Below are 23075 nucleotides of genomic sequence, written 5' to 3'. Positions count from 1 at the left end.
GATAATGAAACATGAACGCACAGGCCAAGAAAATTAATGTATTAAACGTATTGAAGTGTACATAAGTCGATTAAGCTTGAACATAGATGAAGTCACCCAGGATCACCCAGGACACCACTTTACTTTGCAGTGAGAACGTACTCTGGTGTCCTCATGGAAATTCATTTTTTACAACGAATTTTGTGGGGGTTTTCACCAAAACCTTAACTTTACTCAAACCACATATTTCACCTGGTGGTGGACATTTCGCTCTGTTTATCCGGTTCAGGAGAGGCCCCTAACATGTGGTAACGTGCGACTATACTGTAAACCGGAAATATTCTGCGCCTTGAAAATATAGCGTCAGTGTACCTCCAGCCTGTTCTGTATTATTTTTGCGAGAGTAGTAGGCTTTGCAAAACAACATTGTTAACTAAAACTACATTGCTTCTGACATCAAAGGTATACAGGTTTCAGGGATACAGGATGACAGGTTTCTTATTAATCCCTTTGATCTCAAAAGTATAAACTCAGTTCTAAGTTGTTTTTGCTGAGCATTGTATTATTTGCAGGGATTTGACGCAGAGTATTTTCGGTTTACAGTACTTGATCCATGGCACAGTAAGATTCGTGAAGATGGTTCCCTGTTTTACTGATGACCCAGAATCACTGATTTGTTTGTCGTGATATGGATGGAACATTGGCGCCCCTACCCCCTTCACACACCCACGCACGCACGCACTCACTCACATACACGGACACACGCACAACCAAACAAATCAGTGATCACGTTAGCTGCAATACACTGGATGGATCCACACAGACCTCTCGATCGATCGCGAGACGCACCCAGTACCTCCAAGGAGACAAATGAATCATTCAGACAGACCACGCAAGTTGAGCGACGTTGAACACTGCTGGCGGAACCTACTGAGATGACGAGCTTGGCGTTACTGTATGTTGTACCTCTTCTGTGTCGTAAGTATATTCCTTAAAGACTTGTTATGATTAGTGGAGCAGTAAGGCGACTAAACTGGTTCCAAGTTTAAGAAAGCAATGACAAGAAAAAATCGTTTTCTAATTTGTTAACTTTAGTGACATGTAAAAGTCAACGAAAGTCTCGATTATATTGGACGGATTCGGGAATTATTTGAATGGAACATAGTCACATCACGTGTTCGCAAAACGGCTTGTTCCGTTCTCCTGTTAGTTCTCGTCACTCATGCATTCGCATAAGACTAAGTAAACCTACATCAGAGACGGGTGCGAAAAGTGATAGTGATGCTGCTGCTGCTGCTGATGATGATGATGATGATGATGATCACGACGACTATGATGATTTGTACCATGTCGCAGTTTAAATATTTTACATGTCCATTCCCTAGTTAAACCATGAATGAAACCAACAAACAACAAAGAAATATGGTATAATTAACGATTTTATTCTAAAAATTACTAAGTTTACAAATCATTATATAGCAGTACAAAGCAGGTGCAAAATAGAGATGGTGTACAAATTCAGTCTGTGTAATATAAAAGCAGTGGTGACAGCAACAAAAGACAATAATGGTACTAGCCTCGCTGTAACAGTGGTCTAGCTTCCAAAATAGGCCTCGACAGAGTATCCAGGGTAAAGAGTGATCTCCACACACCTGCCGATCTTCATGTAACGTGAAATATGATGTGAGATAGTTCCGCACCTTCTATGTACGAAACGTTTCCTGAACTTTCAATAAATCTCTAGGTCAGCTTACACTGGAACTTTTCATAGGCCTAGAAATTTCTACACCAGACTTGAATACACAATGCCTTTTAGAAACTGGCCAAATACAACATATATTGTAGTTTCGGTATTACGCTTTCTCAGTATTTGTAATCGTTTTTCAAAGACTAACATACATATCATCGTACATAAGATTGTCATATGTCTTCTTAGGGATTCTTACCCGTGAAGCTCTGGGTTAGAATTGATCTTCAGTAACCCATGATTGTCGTTAGAGGTGACTAACGGGATCGAGTGGTCAGACTCGCTGACTTGATTGACACATCTCATCGGTTCCCAGTTGCGACGATCGATGCTCATGCTGTTGATCACTGGATTGTCTGGTCCAGACTCGATTATTTACAGACCGCCCCAATAAAGTTCGAATAAAGCAGAATGCGGCGTAAAACTAAACTAACTCACTCTTTGGGATTCTATCGCTGTGCATTTCGTAGCTGTTCGATTCTATCGCTGTGCATTTCGGGTATAAGTTATAAGTATTTTAATTACATCGCGACAGACAGCATGTATAAGGAATAACAGAGGACTTATAGTCTTAACGATTTCAGCCTTGTTTCACAGAGCCGAATGCCTTTCTGAAGAGGTCAGTCTCCACTTTTCACCACACACCAGACGATATATCGCTGCATCTCACACGTGTTTGGACCATTGATACAGATGGTATTGGTCAGAAATTTGAGAATTTGTGCGTTTTCTCATCATAGGGTCATTGAAAATTACTTTTATTTTGTGTTTAAATGCCCGATTCATGATTTGAGACATGAATATTTTCCATGAATATAGTAGAAAACAAAGGAAACGCATATGTATACACTCAATTCCAAAAGTAGGATATTTTATGTATCTTACTTCTCAAAGACTGAAGGACCTCAATTAAGTGTCCTAAACATGTTATTAATGCCCTATCTATACGTTCCTCAATAACATTGTAGTATATCTATTATTTGTACAGCCTTCTAACCACCTCCACCACGTTATATGCATTTATTCTTCTTATGAAATGTATTTGGGCCAATGGCCTTGTTACTGAAAAGCAGAATCCTTGTAAAGAAATTAGTAAAGTCGACAATAATGGTCAAGCCGTGATCAGACTGCTTCGAGTGAGTGAGCATGGTTTTACCCGCTTTTAGCAATATTCCAGCAATATCACGGCGGGGGACGCCAGAAATGGGCTTCACACTGTCCCCACGTGGGGAATCGAACCCGGGTCTTCGGAATTCGGTGTGACGAGCCAACTCTTTAACCACTAGACTACACCACCGCCCCCAGACTGCTTAGAACAGATGCTAATAGTATTGTTTCTATGAACATACAGTTTGTATAATCAATACTTGAATTGTTCTTCTGATGTGAGGTGAGGTGAGTACAGCTCAATTCAAACAAAAAGACACACAAAAATGTCTTTAAAATAATATATCTTACAAAAAGCTTTAAGCATTGAAGCATTAGAAACAGCGGGTAGACATAAGAACTCGACTTTGACTGCAGACACCAGTATTTAAACGACTATATCTTTTGTTATGGATTGATTCCCAAGTTGAAAGTGAAACGATATCCGTAAAAGAACAAACAACACAAGCAATGCTGTAATTAAGAAATTATTGTATTCCCAAATTCACAAATCAATAGAAATCACTAGGGCAGTACAAACTAGAGAGGAAGTACAAGTACAACGACAGTATAACAGCAATAAATCACTGCAATAAAGACAATGATGATATTATTCATCTCTCAGTAACAATAATTCATCTTGGAAGAAAGGGCTAGATAGAGTGTACTAGGGTATAGCAAAGTGTGATAACACAAAATGCCGGTCTTCTAGAGGCTTGAGGTGAAATGTGACAGGAGGCATGAGCTACCCATTAGGCAGATGTTTCTGGAGTAAGGTCCTTGTAGTCCTTTCCAGATCATTCTACCTAAATCTGGTAAAATCTAAATATACTCTCCTTAAATCGAAACGCACGGGTGATATTGACCTTTGAAATTTCAAATATCTTTTTCAAAATTGGTGTTTTATTGTTATAATTTTGACATTCTAATGCTTGTTTGTGTACGTGGACCGAATGTACAGCGTCAAAACTTATCGTCGGGAACTTTGAAGACTGTGTTCCTTAGCTGTGAACTTGCATGAACATGTCATGGAGAAAAGTGGTTCGCAATATACACGACCGGTTTTGAGGAATCGTGAGCAGGGACATTGCCCGTTTAAGGCCGTTTTGATTTTAGACGGTCATTGGCATGTTTTAGCTGAATGAATGAGTGAGTGAGTGAGTTGTAGTTTTACGCCGCTTTTAACAATATTCCAAACACATCACATCGGGGACCAGAAAGGGCCTTCACACTTTGTACCCATGTGGGGAATCGAACCCGAGTCTTCAGCGTGACGAGCAAACGCTTTAACCACCACCCTACAGCACCAACTCTTCTTGTTTCGAACAATTAGTACACTGTTTTCACATGTTTTAATACCAGATAATATGGATCATAGCTTTTCTGACTTAAAGGCGAATTAAGTGAATACTCTTTCTACATGCTATAATACCAGATTATATAGATAGTAGCGTATCTGACGTGAAAGAGAGTTTGCATTGTCATTTAGATTCAAAAACAAGATAATGAAATATCCACGGGAAGAATTTCATAACTGATTGACAGGATTTCCTTGCTACATTCTATCCACACATTATATGAATCTAGATCAATACGTCTCTTCTGTGATGATGTATATCATTTAACAACAAAGCAAAGAATTATTAAATGTTTAAAATAAATACACTAATCTGCTGAGGCCTGTGATACTAGTAATTGTGCAAAGTAAACATTAACAAGTAGATGTTCATTCCTGCCCCTAAATGGACCTTATTTCCATCATACCTGTATCCATGTTAAAGACATATCGATCAATACATCAGAGATGAAATGGAGTGTTACGGGTCATATTTATTCAGCTATATACAACCGGAGAACCGTTTTCAATAACATCCCAAAGCATACCATTTTATTGTATTCTGTATTTTAAAATAATAGTACTTAGGAAAACATTTATATCCATAATCCGATCGGAATTTTGTTTGGCAGACATCTCTTTGTTGTTGCCGCGGCCACCTTTACAGAAGTAATGGGGTGCAAACAAACTGATGGTTTCACAAAGCAATTTCAAACTGTCCTTCTGATTTCCTGACTATTTATTAAACAAATCCCATTAAGCAGAACAATCAAGAGGCGGGGCTAAAAAGCTGGAAATTGATTTTCTTTGCATAATTCATTCATTCCTCTTTATCAGTAAATGAATCATTCCGAAACTATGCTTAAATCTATTTCAGGATTTGACAAGAAGTAGACTCTTTACTGTAATGGATGTTCTTTTGTTGTGTTAGTGAACAGCACTTAGCTTCCGGCTGGTAGTACGCTTGTTTTCAGTCAATTCTATAAAGGTTTTCATGTGTACAATAGCTTGGGGTCAATCTTTCAAAAGTGAAAACAAATGTCGTCTGATCTTTACTGAGAACACAATATCTGGAATTCTTGAATCATAAATACTGTTACGGTTAATAAATTGCCTTGTCAAAAGGTTTAAGAATCCCATTTGAACCAGCAAAATAGAACAGACAAGTCTAAAATATTCAATAATATATTGAGCACACAATGAGCAAGTTACAATGAATCACAATACAGATATTTAGTACAATGCAATTGAGTCACAAATCTAAAGTAATGGGCCACAAATATAAAATATTAACTCACCAGAGTCTGGACATTTACAATGAGAGAAGATATACTAACTGAAGGTTGTTTACAATGTCAGTGACAATCGGTCTTGACGATGTTGACAGACAGACGACGACGACGGTAGGCAGATGACGGCAGACAGATGTACACGATCCCAGTGATATGATGTGTTAGTCCGTGTGTGTGTGTGTGTGTGTGTGTCAACACAACAACCAGCCTTTATATAGCTCTTACACAGTATCATTATCCACTCAGAACTTTATGCGATTTTCTCGAACATAGACCTGTCAAAATGAAACTAAAGCCAAGGGAGGCAACTCTGGAGCGCTATCTCAAAAGGCGTGCCGCTAAAATACTATTGCCATTGAACATATATATGATACGAAATGTAACCCACAACCCACACTCAAAACTTTAAACATTGTGACCCAATAGCAACTATCACTTAATCAATGATATTACTTTTTCCAAAAAACACAATCTCGTAACAATACGCCAATGTGCAATCTGGAGGGTAGGGTGGCTTTTTAGGCAAGAATTAGACATTCTCACGTCACCACTTGTTCCGACCTTTGCTGATCTTTTCTATGTCGTCTTCTTCTTCTTCTTCACAAGACCAGTATCCACGGTACATCACTGACATCCTAGCGAGGGTTGTTGTACCACATGTCCATGACCATCCTCTGAACACAAGCCCTGTATCCGACCAGTACCCGCGGTACATCAGTGACATTCTAGAGAGGGTTGTTGTACTTCATGCCCGTGACCATCCTCTGTACACAAGACCAGTTTCCACTGTACATCACTGATGTCCTAGACAGGGTTGTTGTACCACATGTCCATGACCATCCTCTTTCCACAAGACCTGTATCCGACCAGTTTCCACTGAACATCACTGACGTCCTAGACAGGGTTGTTGTACCACATGTCCATGACCATCCTCTGTACACAAGATCTGTATCCGACCAGTATCCACGGTACATCAGTGACATCCTAGAGAGGGTTGCTGTATCACATGCCCGTGACCATCCTCTGTACACAAGACCTGTATCCGACCAGTATCCACGGTACATTACTGACATCCTAGAGAGGGTTGTTGTACCACATGTCCATGACCATCCTCTGTACACAAGATCTGTATCCGACCAGTATCCACGGTACATCAGTGACATCCTAGAGAGGGTTGTTGTATCACATGCCCGTGACCATCCTCTGTACACAAGACCAGTATCCACGGTACATCAGTGACATCCTAGCGAAGGTTGCTGTACCAAATGTCCATGACCATCCTCTGTACACAAGTCCAGTTTCCACTGTACATCACTGACGTCCTAGACAGGGTTGTTGTACCACATGTCCATGACCAGCGAAAATGGAATGTATGTAGTGGTGCCAAAAACATTAGCGACACAGGAATAGAATTAAAAGTCTTCGTTACTCTACATGAATACAGAAAAGATATCTGAATGCACAGTGCTTAAAAACTGACATGGCACATAGATCTGTTTAGAAAATGATACTCTTTTCCGAAAGTATATTTCGCGAGAAAAAGGACAAAGGTCGTAAACATTTTTTAACCAGGACTAGATTAGCAATGATATGATGCTTTATCTAATGTAGTCAAATTATTGACTATATGTAATTTCATGCCCTCGTGTCATGTCCGGTCATAACGTCATATTATTATAATGATCTTACATTGTAAAAGAACGATGCATGTGAAGAATAGTATTTTGGCACTATACTTGCGGGTTTTAGGACGCGGCTGAGGATCTAACAACCAAACAATACTAAAAACAATACATATCTTCCATACAACTTTACCTGCGATTTTGATAACTTTCTTCTGGGACAAATACACAAAATGGTCTAAGCGCCACGGTTATCGTATGTCCTGGTTTGTCTTAAGGAGCTGTAAGGCAGCCTAAAGTACTGTTGGAAATAAAAAAAACCTGTTGTTAGGCTATTTCGCTGTGTCCCTAAAATTTACACAATTAAATACATTGTAACTGGCTTATATCATATATAATAAAAATCAATGCTTAATAGCTATTTTCTAGGTAAATAAAGGGGGAAAAACAAATTATGTATTTACATGTACATGTATATCATTGGATTTATTATATTCAGTACAATAATATGTTTATTATTGCTGGGACCAAAAAGATTACCAGTAACAGCAACAGTAAAAGGATGTTAGTTGTCAACTGGCTAATGACAGGTTGATTGGCTATTTTAGTCCAATATGGAGAGAAGATGTCGGATTGTACAGATTAATAGTGACATGGGGACCAGAAAATGTTGTCGGAATACGGAATGTACAGATGTCAGATAATTCAATGTTTAAATGATGATAATGTAGAAGAACGCTGCCGGGACCACAAAAATATGTCGGAATTCACAAATTGTCGGATAATTCAGATTTCGGATTATACTGTAGCGTATGTTGAAATAACCCACATCGGCCTAACTTGGCGTTCAGTCAGATGCTTAACAGGATATCAAGAAGAGCATGTTTACTCGTAAAATCGGCCAAATCGTAGAAAAAAATACGTGTAGCTGCTGAAAACAACAGATCAGACTATAGAAGGCAATTAGGTCGCTCAGGCAGATCTGACGACGGACCGTCGACTCACATGGCATGAAATACATGAGGTACAAGGGGCCATCTCAAAGATACTTATGCTTTTTCATGTGTGTTGAATATGTCTCATCTATTGATAAACATCTTGCGTGTCTTTATTTAATAAGGTTTATGTGAAAGAGTATGATACCAACAGAAAAGCTTAAACCAGCCATCGTTTTAAATGTCTCAAAATTTATAGGTAGCATCACAGGCCTGGATATTATTTGTAAATTGTTATGATATGCCGTTTACCTCCCCAGTTTAATTCCCCTACAGGGTTATCTTATCTTAACTGGTATCTCTATCCAAATATCTACCCGGGCCGACCCCAACCACTGTCTGCCACACCCGTCCTGGTTTTTGCTTTTGAGACGACCCCTCCTACCTGTTTCTTTTTATAGTGACAGTGAGACTCCCGGATATAGCTACACCCTTAATAGTTTCAGTATTAATGTTATCATTTTACCTCAGCTATCGTTTAAAATGAAGCTAAGTCTAATTTCAAAATGGACATTTAAAAGTGTCCTTTGTAATACAATATCATCGCACACTGATTTGCATGATGCCATCGTCTGTTCCAAAAGAGTCGCTTTGGACTTCGAAAAAAATCCGCATTGCTCATTTCTGCACTAATCTGTCCTCAGTACAGTCCATTTTGTACCTTTCTTATCTCCCTACCACTGAAACTGTAGTTAGGCCGAACTTAGTTTAACAGATACTTTACACTTTCACATGTTAACTACATTAATTGTAGATATAAACGTGAAAAAAAACAGGTTTTTAAAAATTTCCCACAGTACTTTAGTGGTATCGGTTTCGATTGCCACGTGGGGATAGTGTGTGGAGCCATATTCTGGTGTTCCCCGCCGTGATATTGTTGGAATATTGCTAAAAGTGGCGAAAAAACACTCCAGTGTTAAATCTGTGTTTGAGTTGATTGTTGCGCATGATCGAATTGCGTACGTGGACCCTTGTCAATAGAAATAGGGTTCACAATCTGATAAGGAGCAACACTTATGTAAGGTTCATCATTGACGCCAAAAAATGTAGTAGAAATATGTCACAGTGACGTAGACGAGTGAGCAAGTCAAAACATTGATTCCTGCTGACTGGGTTCCGTCCTATTGCGCAACTTTGTACAATAACCAGTCCAGAATTTTGAGCCCAACTCATTCAACTGGATATATATATATATATATATATCATATATCATATATATATATATTAATCAGCATTATGTGATACATCTAATCACTTGTTCATTGCAACACTACGCTCCTTCTAATCCTTGCAAACAATTACATGATTAAGATGGCAGAGTAATATACATCCAATGAAAAACCAAATCTGCAGTTTGCAGAAATTTACAGTTTCCAGTTTCAGATTCCGCAGAAACAAACCTGGCACTAAACAAGCATGCTTTTCAAAGTTCTGAGTATGGGGACTCAGCTGTAGACACGGGCGCTGAGAACGCCGTGGACGGCAACACAAACGGCGATTGGTATGCCAACTCGTGTACAACCACCGCCAGTCATGACACAAGCACCTGGTGGTTTGTGGACTTGCTGGAGGCGTATGAAGTCACCCAGGTGATAATGTGGAACAGAGTTAATCATTGTGAGTGGAAAATTCATTTATTTGATTACTTTCAGCCAAATAATCATGCAACATTGTTTACAGTTTTCACCGTTACACATTTTTTTTAAAAATATATATCATTAGCTCCCGTCCGTGCCGTAATCCATGATCGAATCCCAAATGGCTTGTTATTGCGATTCTTGGATTGTAGCTATACCCTTAAATGGTATTAAAGAAGAAAACAATTGACGTTTGCATCAAGCTTTCCTTCAACATCTTGTTACTATGTAACCGAAATGCTGTTCAAAACGCCATTGACACTCACTAATCAATAATTAAATTATAAGAATTAATCTTTGCTTTCTCCCAGCAAAACATTGTTGGTGGGATGTTGTTTAATTACACACGATGATTCATATACTAAAGCAGATATTGCAAGATACTTCAAGAAAGCTTGTCTGTACACATTTTGATAATAATTCATTCTTGTAGTATACACGGAGGAGCAATAAAAAGTAAACGCAGTTCATGTTTATTCAATTTTATAATTGAAGGGACTGTTGTTAAATGTGATTATGTCGGTGCTCATTCATACATCACTTTTTTAATTAACCTGGAGCAATTTTCTGTAAAATATATTGGGTGAACGAAGGCTTAGGTAAGATATCAACTGACAGTTATATGATCCTTAACATGAAATTGTTAACTTATTGAAATTGTGCCGAAAAGGGCAAATTTTAAAAAATATACATGATGTATCACATCACATGTATCAGCAATTGTGTTTCATACTTTTGTTTCATTAGGTGTTAAATCGAGATAGAAATAAAACCACGTTCGCATATTTTTAAAATGCTGACTCAGCGCTAGTACAGTTCATTTTTTATGTAATATGGATAACATGATATATTTTCAATTGCAAATCAATTGCAAACTTCTGATAACATCATCTAAGATAAATAGTTTCTATTGATCCTAAGCTGTTATAAATTATCTTCCTATCATATAAACAATGTGACTAGTTGTAGGGTGAATGTCTTGAACTCCTTAAATCACACTCGACTGACCCTTCCAGGTTTCTGTATGAAATGTATTTGTTGTAGTAATAATGTGTGTATTTGTATCTAGCGCTACATCCAGGTACTAGTACCTGCTCTTGGCGCTAAAATACCATAGGAGAAAGTAGTTACAACTATATACAACAGACTAAGAGAGACACCTGAATAAAGAAAGTCTAATGATAGGCAAGACGGAAAAAGTGGGGTTTTAGAAAAGATTCAAATGTGTCCATAAATTCAACATTCTTGATGTGAGTGGGCAGGCTGTTCCAGAGACTAGTGGCAGCGTGTTGGAATGATCTTTTCCCATTTGATGAGTCGAACTTTAGGCATGACAAGTAGTTGGTGATTCTGGGATCGTAATAGTCAGGTTGGGATGTACTGACACAGAAGACTGGATAGGGAATTCAGGTGTTTGTCCATGTAGAGCTTTAAAGGTGACAGATAGAATTTTGAAGTCAATCAGGAATTTGACAGGCAACCGCTGCAGAGACATCAATGAAGGTGTGATATGACTTTTCTAGGACGTAAGGCAGACGATTTATATATAATGAACCACAAAAAAACGTCGCCATTCAAAACCAAATGCAAAATTTTGTTCTTACAAGGTGGTGTTTTATATTATGATTGTACTGATTTGTAAACATGTTGTTCAATCCAAATTGACAGTTATTACCAACACCAGTGTGTTTTCTGATAAAAAAGCATATCGACCAAACGCACCGATACAGGTAGACATGGTAAAAAGTTCCGTATGACATTCGTGAAAATAAAAAAGCATGTGCATGTTGTTACAACCCTACCAATGAGAGCGAGTCCCAAACTCGCCTGAAATCATTTTTGTTTTGACACAGTCACCATGTCACGACTTACGAGAAATCAGAGGAACCAAGTCTTGGGACGATTGCAAGTTAGCCAGACTGCACGGAGGGTAGCCAATCATTTAAATGTTCATGTTAGGTCAATCTACCGACTGCAGGAATGATATCAGGCTACTAACAGCATCCAAGACCGTTCATCACAATGGACGACCTTCAGTAGAATCACAACGTCAAGACCGACACCATCTGCAGCATCACTTCTGCAGAGCGACGGAAACAGCAGGTCGTAACGACTTGACCTGAGATTCTAACAATTTGATTGGATAACCGATGCCCTCTACATTAGGTCACATTCTGATGTAACTATTCTTTCATTCATAACAAAGACGTGAATTTATTCATTCTACAACTTAAATGCATTGTGGGAATGTAAACATCGCGAACGTTGCCGTGTCGCTGATTAATTGTGAGTCGAACTGAGACAATATATCCGTCGAAAAACATAAACACAATGTTTCCACCAGTGATGTTAGCCGAATGAAGCAACTGCAAACCAAGAAACGGGGTGCTACGGAGTAGTTTACTGTACGAGGCTGTACGAGGCGATGACAACTGGCATGCATCCTGACGTCGGTTACCAAGGCAGTGACATCATTACAGTGTGACGTCATGCAAATATTGCACTACAGTACAAAACTCTTCCGCAACCTCTTTATGAAACCGGTTTCGGTTTGAAACCAAAAAATAACAAAAATACGCTATTTTGTCAATTTAATGCATGTAAGAAGTGGGTAATAAATCGAATACCACACTCGGTCTCATTATATACGAATTATACGAAACTCGTGACCTTCCTATGTTATCTGACCTCGCTTTCGCTCGGTCAGATACCATAGGAAGGACACTCGTTTCGTATAATTCGTATGTAATGAGACCTCGTCTAGTATTCTCTGTATACAAACATCGCTCACACCATTGTATTGTAACATCGTCAGCTGAGATGACGTCATTCAAATCATACTGTGACGTAAAGTCCGAATGACGTCACAAATGAGCAGTTCCAGATGCTACCATGGGAGACAGCCGAAACGGCCGGCTGATGACATTGCACTGCTGTACCCGTACTAGATGTCAATGAGTGCAGACACAAAAAACGTGTGTAGACCTTTTGGTTTACTTTTGTGTTTACAATGTCGATAAACATGATGTGTTGGCCAATTTCCGGATGTTATTGAGTATTTGAAGCACGGAAATATTCCTTTTAAAACCTCCGGCTGAAGCCGTCGGTTCCAAATGAATTCCCGTGCTTCAAATACTCAATAACACCCGGAAATTGGCCAACACATGATGTTTATCTCCTAATTGTCCAGTTTGAACTCAGTCCTCCGTTTAAATTGTTCATTAGAGTGAATTAAAGTTTGTGCTTTAAGAAACCGCTATTGGTGCGACATTTCTTTTGTGGTTCAGTATATAATAGTGCCTCGTTGCCTTCTACAGCGGGACGTCTGAGAAACCTGGTTGTGGAGGTATCTAGCGTCAACCCTGCAACGTACCCTTCTGCATACAGAAAACTCTGCAGTAGATTTCCAGGAATTGCCGGAGCCCAAGAGAACCTGACTTGTAACTCCCCTGTGATTGGCCGATTTGTAAGAATCAGTAAGATTCACGTGCACGGGACTATCCCGTTCCTAACCCTCTGTGAAGTGGATGTAAGAGGGAATCTGTTACAAATAGGTATGACCAATTGGTATATTGATGAAATATTCTTCTAAATCGTGTTCTGTTCACGTTGAAATATTTCAGTTCGGTTGCACTTGTTGTAAGCGTAACACATAAAATCTATCTGAGCTTGGAAATGTCCCCAATATCCTGAAACTACGGCTGAAGAAAAAAGCATGACTTCTTTGAGAAGCATTGTTTGATAATGGTGCTAGAACCTACACCGTCGTTCTCACTGTAATAAGGAATCTGTCCATCATAATCATTGTTACCCTTCAAAAATGGCAAATGACTAAAAGAAAAATCCTTCCATATCGGTTTTATCACCTCCCCTCATCTCACCTGTAGCAAATTGAATCATACATCACTGTTGCAGATGTCACCGAGTCAAACGTGGCCTTACACAAGGTGGCCTACCAGAGTTCTGATTACCCCAACCCCGACACCGGTGCGGGAAATGCAGTTGACGGCAACACCGACGGAGCCATAGGTGGAAACTCCTGCACAAGCACCGCTGACGGCGACATGAACGCGTGGTGGCTGGTGGACTTACTAGATGTGTACGAGGTCACCAACGTAACACTGTGGAACAGAGACATTGGCGGTGAGCAGCGACTTAAGGGCAGACCACATACTTTGAGCAGGGTGTGGGGTAGGGGGACGAAGGTTGTAGATGTATACGAGGTCACCAATGTAACACTGTGGAACAGAGACATTGTCGGTGAGCAGCGACTTAAGGGCAGACCTTTGAGCAGGGTGGGGGTAGGGGGACGAAGGTTGTAGATGTGTACGATGTCACCAACGTAACACTGTGGAACAGAGAAATTGCCGGTTAGCAGCGACTTAAGGGCAGACCACATACTTTGAGCAGGGTGGGGGTTAGGGGGACGAAGGTTGTAGATGTGTACGATGTCACCAATGTAACACTGTGGAACAGAGACATGTTAGGTGAGCAGCTACTTAAGGGCAGACCACATACGTTGAGCATGGTGGGGGGTAGGGGGACGAAGGTTGTAGATGTGTACGATGTCACCAATGTAACACTGTGGAACAGAGACATGTTAGGTGAGCAGCGACTTAAGGGCAAACCACATACTTTGAGCAGGGTGGGGGTAGGGGGACGAAGGTTGTAGATGTGTACGATGTCACCAATGTAACACTGTGGAACAGAGACATTGCCGGTGAGCAGCGACTTAAGGGCAGAACCACATACTTTGACCAGGGTGGGGGGTAGGGGGACGAAGGTTGTAGATGTGTACGATGTCACCAATGTAACACTGTGGAACAGAGACATGTTAGGCGAGCAGCGACTTAAGGGCAGACCTTTGAGCAGGATGTCGGGAAGGGGGACGAACGTTGTAGATGTGTACGATGTCACCAATGTAACACTGTGGAACAGAGACATTGCCGGTGAGCAGCGACTTAAGGGCAGACCACATACTTTGAGCATGGTGGGGGGTAGGGGGACGAAGGTTGTAGATGTGTACGATGTCACCAATGTAACACTGTGGAACAGAGACATGTTAGGTGAGCAGCGACTTAAGGGCAGACCACATACTTTGTGCAGGGTGTGGGGTAGGGGGACGAAGGTTGTAGATGTGTACGATGTCACCAATGTAACACTGTGGAACAGAGACATGTTAGGTGAGCAGTGACTTAAGGACAGACCACATACTTTGACCAGGGTGGGGGTAGGGGGACGAAGGTTGTGTGAGGGGGTGGGGAGGAGCAGCTCTAGATCTACGATTCTGCCTGAGTAAATAGGGTACGTACCTATGTGAAACAAACTAGTGAGTGCTTTAGTTGAGTTTTACGCCGCTTTCAGCAATATTCCAGCAATATCACGGCGGGGGACACTAAAATGGGCTTCACACATTGTACCCATTGTAGAGAGTCGAACCCGGGCCTTCGACGTGACGAGCGAACGATGTAACAACTGGGCTACCCTACATCCTCGAAACAAACAAAAAATGAATTTAATGAATAATCGATTGTGCTCTTATGTATTTTGTTGTCTACATTGTGTTTTGGACCTTTAGTCTGGGTCACACCAAGGTAGTTCTTAGTACGTCCTGCTCCGTCCAAACATTTATTGTAAAACAGGCTCGAACGGCATAGAACGTGTAACTGTTGTAAATATTACGATACCTGGTCGATCATAAACAGTTATCCGTACGTCTACTCCGATGGTCCCGTGTGGACAACGTTTTCAAGCAGTTCAATCCCGTCCTTAATCAGTTTGTATCTATTCTGAACTAGACGTATCCCGTTGTTAATACGCAAAACTCATTTTCAGGCAGTTCTTCCCATTTGCACTACGTTCTCACTCCGTTCTCACACGTTCTTGGCCGTTCTCATTCACCGTTCTCAGTTTCAAGGTGGAAACACCGACATCACCATGCCTCCAAGGAAGTGGAAGGGTGGACCAAGAAGACGGAGCTCCTCCATCAGTTGATGATAATGTCCCACTCCTATTCCCCTCAGGTTTAAGCCAGTTCCTCACCCAAAAAGTTCTTGTTTCTCTCCTCCTTTCTTGCACTACCAGCTCATTGTAGCAACTAACTATTTGACGTAATGCGGTCGAGTTAGATCTGTCTGGGAACGGAATGGACGTGGTGGAAGCTGTGTACAAATGTATTGCAAATGATGCCCGACTGCTCTACGTCCGCACACGGACCAGTAAGATTAAAGTACGACAATTTTGTTCGTGGTACGGCAATTCCGTTCTTAGTTAGGGCAATCTCGTTTTAAGTACGCAGTCACTCCGTCCAATTTTAGAACGGGTAGGACGTTGGACATGTTCAACGTTCCCTAGTCCGACCGAGCCCGTCCGTACAGTTCTTAAACAGACCGTAAACAGGTGCCACTACGTCCAGTCCGTTTGCACACAGTTCGAGCCCGATCCGAACATTTTACAAAAACGTACTGAGAACGTGTTTGGTGCGATGGGAATATAAACCTTGCAATGTTACGAAAACTGGCTTCTGACAAGTAGCGTTTGATAATGTTCATAATGTTTTGGTCTGATCCGTTTTCAAGTGTACACTTTCTTTTGATTTTCTGTTTACAATGAAACATGAAGGTTGACTGAGAAAAATACTGTGAAAGAAGTTTTCCGGCGCCCGAATTCGAGTTAAAGTAGATGATATATTCTCTCCTTTTAATGTATATATTTCATCCCCAACAGCTGATCGTCTTCAAAACCTGGTTCTTGAAGTGCGAAGCCAACTGCCGGTTGTTTTACCAATCCCTCAAGCGGAACTGTGTACGGCCTTTCCGGCAACAGTTGGTGCGCAGGTGACCTTGCCCTGTGACGCACCTGTGATTGGTCGATTTTTCATAGTCCGAAAAGTCAATGTGTCCGGGATAGATGAACATCTGACAATGTGTGAAGTTGCTGTTAGTGGGAATTTGATAAAATCAGGTGTGTATAAAAGTGAGTGAGAGAGGTTTTTGCGCCGCTTTTAGCAATATTCCAGCAATATCACGTTTTAACCAGACCCCAGTTTGGTAATGACACCAGCATAGGTCCCCACTGCGGACCGGAAAAACTCACTCTAAAATGTGCTCATAAAATTCCGATCCAACTCTGATCCAGCATAATGCGATGCTATGACGTCATACTAGCCACCACTAGGATACTTTTGCGCGTGTCATTTTGATATCATAAAGTTTGAGCTTTACGGTGACACATTTTTCATATGTATTTTGAAATTTGTCACAAAAACCACCTCAAATTAATATTGGGTTACTGTTATATTTAAATTACCGTAGTCTCCCTTTTTGTTGAAGGTATACATGTTAGTGTTTTCACGTTCTTCATTACCATTACACAAATATCTGATATGATATTTTCCAGAAACAAAATCTATCCAAAGTTATCAATGAATAAGAAGTCAAAGAAAGAAAAGTGTAGATTCGATTAATTACATATTTGTACAACACATAATGTTTCAGACTGTGGTTCACGGTGTCTCAAAGCGGAAGTAGGAAAACGGTTCATGACTGACAACGCCAGCAAGTTCGTCACCGTACTTTCACCTGCTGAATGCGCATGTGACTGCCACCGGAACATCCGGTGTCTCGGCTTGAACTACGAGATGTCAACGGGAACCTGCGAGATGATATATAAGTTAAAAACGTCCGTGGATCAGTTGATCAACGCTCCCGGCTGGAAATATTATGGATATAATATCTATTGAAAACCATTTCCTTTCCTGGGGTATGAATTACCTTACTCCATCACCACAGTCTGTTAGAATAACACCTGTGCAAAAGTAATAACTGATGTAAATAGTGTCGGGCTTGAGGCCATATGGATACAGGTTAAATGCAAATCTAGAAAAACAAATCCGATGAAAACACTCAATATTGGAATTGAATAAATCAATCAATGCACAGTTCAGTAGATCTTTATGAATTAATTCATTATTGTTACTGGCGATTTTAATATTCACATACTCCAGGATAACAATTCAACAATAACGAACATTTGCAATCTACATCTTTAACAATATCATCATGCTATCATGATAACCCCTAACTCTAAAATATTGATAGAGTTGTTTGTATCAAGTGTTACCGAGGTCAGATGTCATTTGTAGCGATCCAGTATGTAGTGATCTTTTGTAAAATTATTTTCCTCCAGTATGTAAGTCACAAAGCATTCCAGCATTCTAATTTATGGCAAGATTGTTTAAACGCAACATCTCCTCTTGAGGAAGTTTAGAAACTCATGTTTAAATGCTAATATCCTCTTTATATCATATTACGTACTTTAGATCATCGCATCACCATGCTTCAGGTCGTCAGAGGCAAGTTCGCGATATCTCTTACTGATTTTACTGACCGGTGTCCAAAACCTGTCCGAAATTATTTGAAGCGCCTTAAAATCACGCAGCATGTCGTACTGTGAAACTTGCCAGGTCTGAAAACTCTCTGTTCAAAATGGTTTTCTCAGTAATAAATCATTAAAGCTCAGTATGTGCTCTGTGTGACTATGGATATGCAGGAATATTTTTCAACATGTGACGCACCCATCTTATGCAAAACATATCGCCTCGAGAAGGGGAGGGGTAGGGCTGTTTCATTGGTTGTACACAGTGCAAAACAAAAGGGTAGTCTATACATGTACTTGACCATGTTTGACCTACAAGACACACTTGGAGAAACAGTAAGTGCAACGTCTTATGAAGAGAAATGCAATACAAGTAAATAGTGTCGACTGAGGTACAAAAACATACACCATTAAAGGCTATAGGTTGCATTTACCTATAATGCTTATGGCGTAAATTATATTAACCTTTATGTTTCATTGTTTGGTGATTAACGCTGCATAATCAAGTCACATGACGGCGGTCTGTAATTATTCGAGTCTCGAGAAACAAGTGATTGACATCATGAGCATCAATGTGCGCAACTGCGATGACATCAAACAAGTAAGCGAGTCAGATCACCCGTTAATAGCCCCTTACGATAAGTATGAATTTCCTTCTTTTATTAAAAACATTTTTTAATGTTCCCAAATTTACAAGCATGATACACACATCAGATACGACAGAGAATGACTAGTATGGATTGCCTAAGATCAATGCTACCCCCGGGTTTCAAGAGTCTCATACAAGCGGCGTAAAACAATACCAACTCATTCATATTTATCAGAGCTTGAGGGGACTGGATGATCACATTTAGTGACGTGTGAGAGAGATTGTGAACATTGTTATTTATATTCAGCATACATAGTGAACCAACCCACGACCACAAGATCAGTCTCAGTTTTTCAAGAATGAAAATTCCAATAATCTTCAAATTCAGTTTTCATTTTTCCAGCAATATAAATTACAATAAACGCGATGATGTTTTAGAGTTACTGCCCTTTGTTATATGGCGACGAGCAATTGGAAAGCTCGTTATGACTGACTGACTGACTGAGTTTGGTTTTACGCCGCTTTTAGCAATATTCCAGCAACATCACGGCGGGGAACACCAGAAATTGGCTCTGCACATTGTACCCTTGTGGGGATTCGAACCCGGGTCTTCGGCGTGACGAGCCAACGCTTTAACCACTAGGCTCCCCCACCGCCCCGGAAAGCTCATTATGAAACAAACAAACAAAACAAATCCGAATACGTTACATTTAATATCAACTCAGTTATTTTTGCTGATGTGGACTTCAGTCCGGGGAAGTCATTATGGCAATGTGTGATAAGGATAGTGCTTAGTTAGCAATATTCCAGCTATATAAGGATAATGGGCAGTAGGACAGGACTACATAGGAATTTCTGATAAGGGTATTGTTGGGCTGATTTTAACTCTTTGACACTGAACGATGGGGTTATTCCTTGACCACCTTTTGTGATGTGGGTATTGTGTGGCTGGTGTAGACTGTACAACAATATGTTATAACGGTTTTGTGTTTTCGGGTAGACGTTTACAGTGTATAAAACGTGTGTCCTGTGACCTGCTTGGTCAATAACAATGTTTGATAAGTGTATTGTGTGGCCGGTGTAGACTATATAACAATATGTTATAACGGTTTTGTGGTTCCGGGTAGACATATAACAGTGTATAAAACGTGTGTCCTGTGACCTGCTTGTCAATTACAATGTTTGATAAGTGTATTGCGTGGCCGGTGTAGACTATATAACAATGTTTGATAAGTGTATTGTGTGGCCGATGTAGACTATATAACAATATATAATATCTGTTTAGTGTTTCCGGGTAGACATACATCAGTGTATAAAACTTTCTCCGTGGCCTCCTTGGTTAATAACAATGATTGATAAGTGTATTGTGTGGCCGATGTAGACTATATAACAATATGTAATAACAGTTCTGTTTCCGAGTAGACGTTAACAGTGTTTAAAACATGTTCCGTGACCTCCTTGGCCAAAAACAATGTTTCATAAGTGTATTGTGTGGCCGGTGTAGTCTATATAACAATGGTTGATAAGTGTATTGTGTGGCCGGTGTAGACTATATAACAATGTTTAATAACAGTTTTGTTTCCGAGTAGACGTTAATAGTGTATAAAACATGTTCCGTGGCCTCCTTGGTCAATAACAATGTTTGATAAGTGTATTGTGCGGCCGGTGTAGACTATATATCAATGGTTGATAAGTGTATTGTGTGGCCGGTGTAGACCATAGAACTGTGTAAATTACAGGCAAATCATGAAGAAAATGGGCCAATACAAGGTGTGATAAGTTTATCATCATGTCGACTGAATGACAACCTGTGGAACAGGTTATACCATGGCCAGCCTGGATTATGTAACAACGTGCCTTGGCCTGTTTTGACTAATAGTATATAACAATGACTGTGTAAAATGGCTCTCCGATTGTAAAGCATATAGCCTTAGCATGATCGATCTGTACAAGTCACAATGTATCACAATGATATAGTATCAATGTATCACAATGGCTTGTCCCACAAAAATAAGAACGCGTGATAATTACTAGATTCTACGCGTAGATGGAACTATTTACTACAGGGGCATTTCAATGTTAAGTATTTTAAGAAAATTATATTAGAGCATATTAAACACTCGTTTAACACAATGGACAATTCTCATGAATAAGATATCAGAAACTCAAGCGGGTTTTAGAGGAGGTTATTCTACCATAGATCACAATTTCACGTTGAATGCACTTATTAAAAAATGCTTATGTAAAAAGAAAAAAATTGTTTGTTGTTTTCATAGATTTTAAAAAGGCTTTTGATTCAATAGACAAATGTAAATTATGGAGCTTGTTATCAAGCTACGGTTTGGGTGGGAAAATGACGCTAGCGCTAAAAGGTATTTACTCTTCCGTTAAATCATGTGTGAGATGTAGTTCACATTTAACAGACTACTTTAACTGTCCTTTTGGTCTAAAACAAGGTTGCATGCTGAGTCCTATACTCTTTTCTCTGTTCATAAATGAGCTTTCTATTGAAATTTCACAAAATGGAAAACATGGCATCCAGTTATTTCCCGATATGATAGAAATTTTGATGCTACTTTTCGCTGATGATGGTATTTTTTAGCTTCAGATATTAAATGTGGTCTTCAAAATTAATTACATATTTTATCATTGTATTCGGATAAGTGGGGTTTAAACGTTAACCTTGATAAATCTAATATTGTTGTATTCAGGAGGGGAGGTAGACTTGTAAGTACTGACGCATGGTACTTTCAAGGTAATAACTTATAGATAGTCAATAGCTATAAGTATCTCGGTTTTCGTATTGACGTGTAATGTTGCCTGGGCAAATCGTTATCCGATCTCTCCTTGCGTGGTAAAAAAGCATTAATGGAATTAAATGGCAACCTTAGGAAAATCGGTTCATTATCACCGGATATCTTTTTCAAAATATTTGATTGTCAAATACAATCTATCCTATTATATGCTTCAGAAACGTGAGGATATAAAAAATATGAATGTATTTTGAAAGTTCATGTTTCGGCTTGCAAATTATACTTAAACGTTGGACCTCAGACACCTAACGCTATTGTGTATGGTGGATGTGGCCGTTTCCCTGTTTTTGTAAATGCAGCTGTTCTTTGTCTTAACTACTGGATTAAAATAATAACAATGCACGAAGATCGCATACCAAAGAAAGCTTATGAAATGTTACTTAATCTCGATAACCTTGGCTATGAGACATGGACTTCAAAAATTCGCTATTTGCTCTTTTCTTATACATTTTGATTTGTTTCGTTATCACAAACTGTTGGAAATCGGTTTTATTGGAATCTTTAAAACGCGTTTAGTGGATGTTTTTAAACAAAACTGGAGATCCGATCTTGACAATAGCACACGTTATGTTTTGTATAGAGAATTCAAAAGCTTATTGAACCCTGAGAAATACCTTTTTGAAATTGCAGACTATAAATTAAGTAAATATTTAGTTAGATTTAGAGCGGGATTACCAAGGTTAAAATTTAATAAAAGACGATGGTGTAAAATTAAAGCAAATTTTAGAACATGTCCTATCTGTTACGGAGGTCTAGAAGACGAATACCATTTTACTTTCATGTGTCCTAGATATGATGACCTACTTCGTAAATATACTCTCCCAAAAAGAAACGCATATATGAATTTCAACTGTATTTTTATGATTATTTTGAAACATCTTGTAGGCTTTATGAGTCAATGAAATATAGCGAAATTGCACACTGGGAATGCAGACTTATCCGTCTTTGGCACCAACTCGAGGAAAGTCAGTTTGAGTGTCACATGGAGACGTGTGGTGGCGCTGAAGTCAATACCTCGTGTGACCACCGTGGGCATCCAGAACTGCACGGCATCGCCTCGGCATCGAACGAATAAGTCTCAGAGTCTCGTGTTGCCCAATCGCGTCCCACTCTGCCTGCAGTGCCTGTGCGAGTTGCTGAAGTGTTTGGGGCTGAGGGTTACGGCGTCGCACCTGTCTGTCCAGGGCATCCCACAGATGTTCGATCGGGTTTAAGTCCGGTGATCTTGAGGGCCAGGGGAGCACATTGATGTTGTGGTTCTGGAGGAAGTCTCTACTGTGACGTGCTGTGTGGGGGCTGGCATTGTCCTGTTGAAACAACTCCCTCTGGCGATAAGTGATTGGAAGGAGGTGTGGGCGTAGGATTTCGTCACAGTACCGTTGAGCTGTCAGGTTACCCTGGATCATCACCAAATCACTTCTCCTACGGCAGGTGATCGCCCCCCACATCATAACACTACCCCGGCCGAATCTGTCCACCTCGGGAACGCAAGTGTCGGCGAAACGTTCACGTCGACGTCTGTACACCCACATTCTTCAATCGC

General features: G+C 40.0%; 1 protein-coding gene across 1 annotated transcript; it reads left to right on the top strand.

Annotated features, from left to right (window-relative positions):
* The first annotated feature begins 892 nt into the window (after positions 1–892).
* Positions 893–17802, top strand: LOC124282866. Its single transcript, XM_046718902.1, has 7 exons — positions 893–954; positions 3649–3654; positions 9495–9734; positions 13072–13308; positions 13670–13897; positions 16481–16717; positions 17251–17802. The coding sequence occupies exons 1-7, from the start codon at positions 915–917 to the stop codon at positions 17493–17495; spliced, it is 1233 nt and encodes a 410-aa protein (XP_046574858.1). The 5' UTR covers positions 893–914; the 3' UTR covers positions 17496–17802.
* The last annotated feature ends 5273 nt before the right edge of the window (positions 17803–23075 follow it).

This window comes from Haliotis rubra, unplaced genomic scaffold (genome assembly GCF_003918875.1).
Source record: "Haliotis rubra isolate DU_JTF1 unplaced genomic scaffold, ASM391887v1 Scf305, whole genome shotgun sequence".
In the NCBI taxonomy this organism is placed as follows: domain Eukaryota; kingdom Metazoa; phylum Mollusca; class Gastropoda; order Lepetellida; family Haliotidae; genus Haliotis; species Haliotis rubra.
The sequence above is the reverse complement of the archived record's forward strand: the minus strand, read 5'-3'. Positions and strand labels throughout refer to the sequence as shown.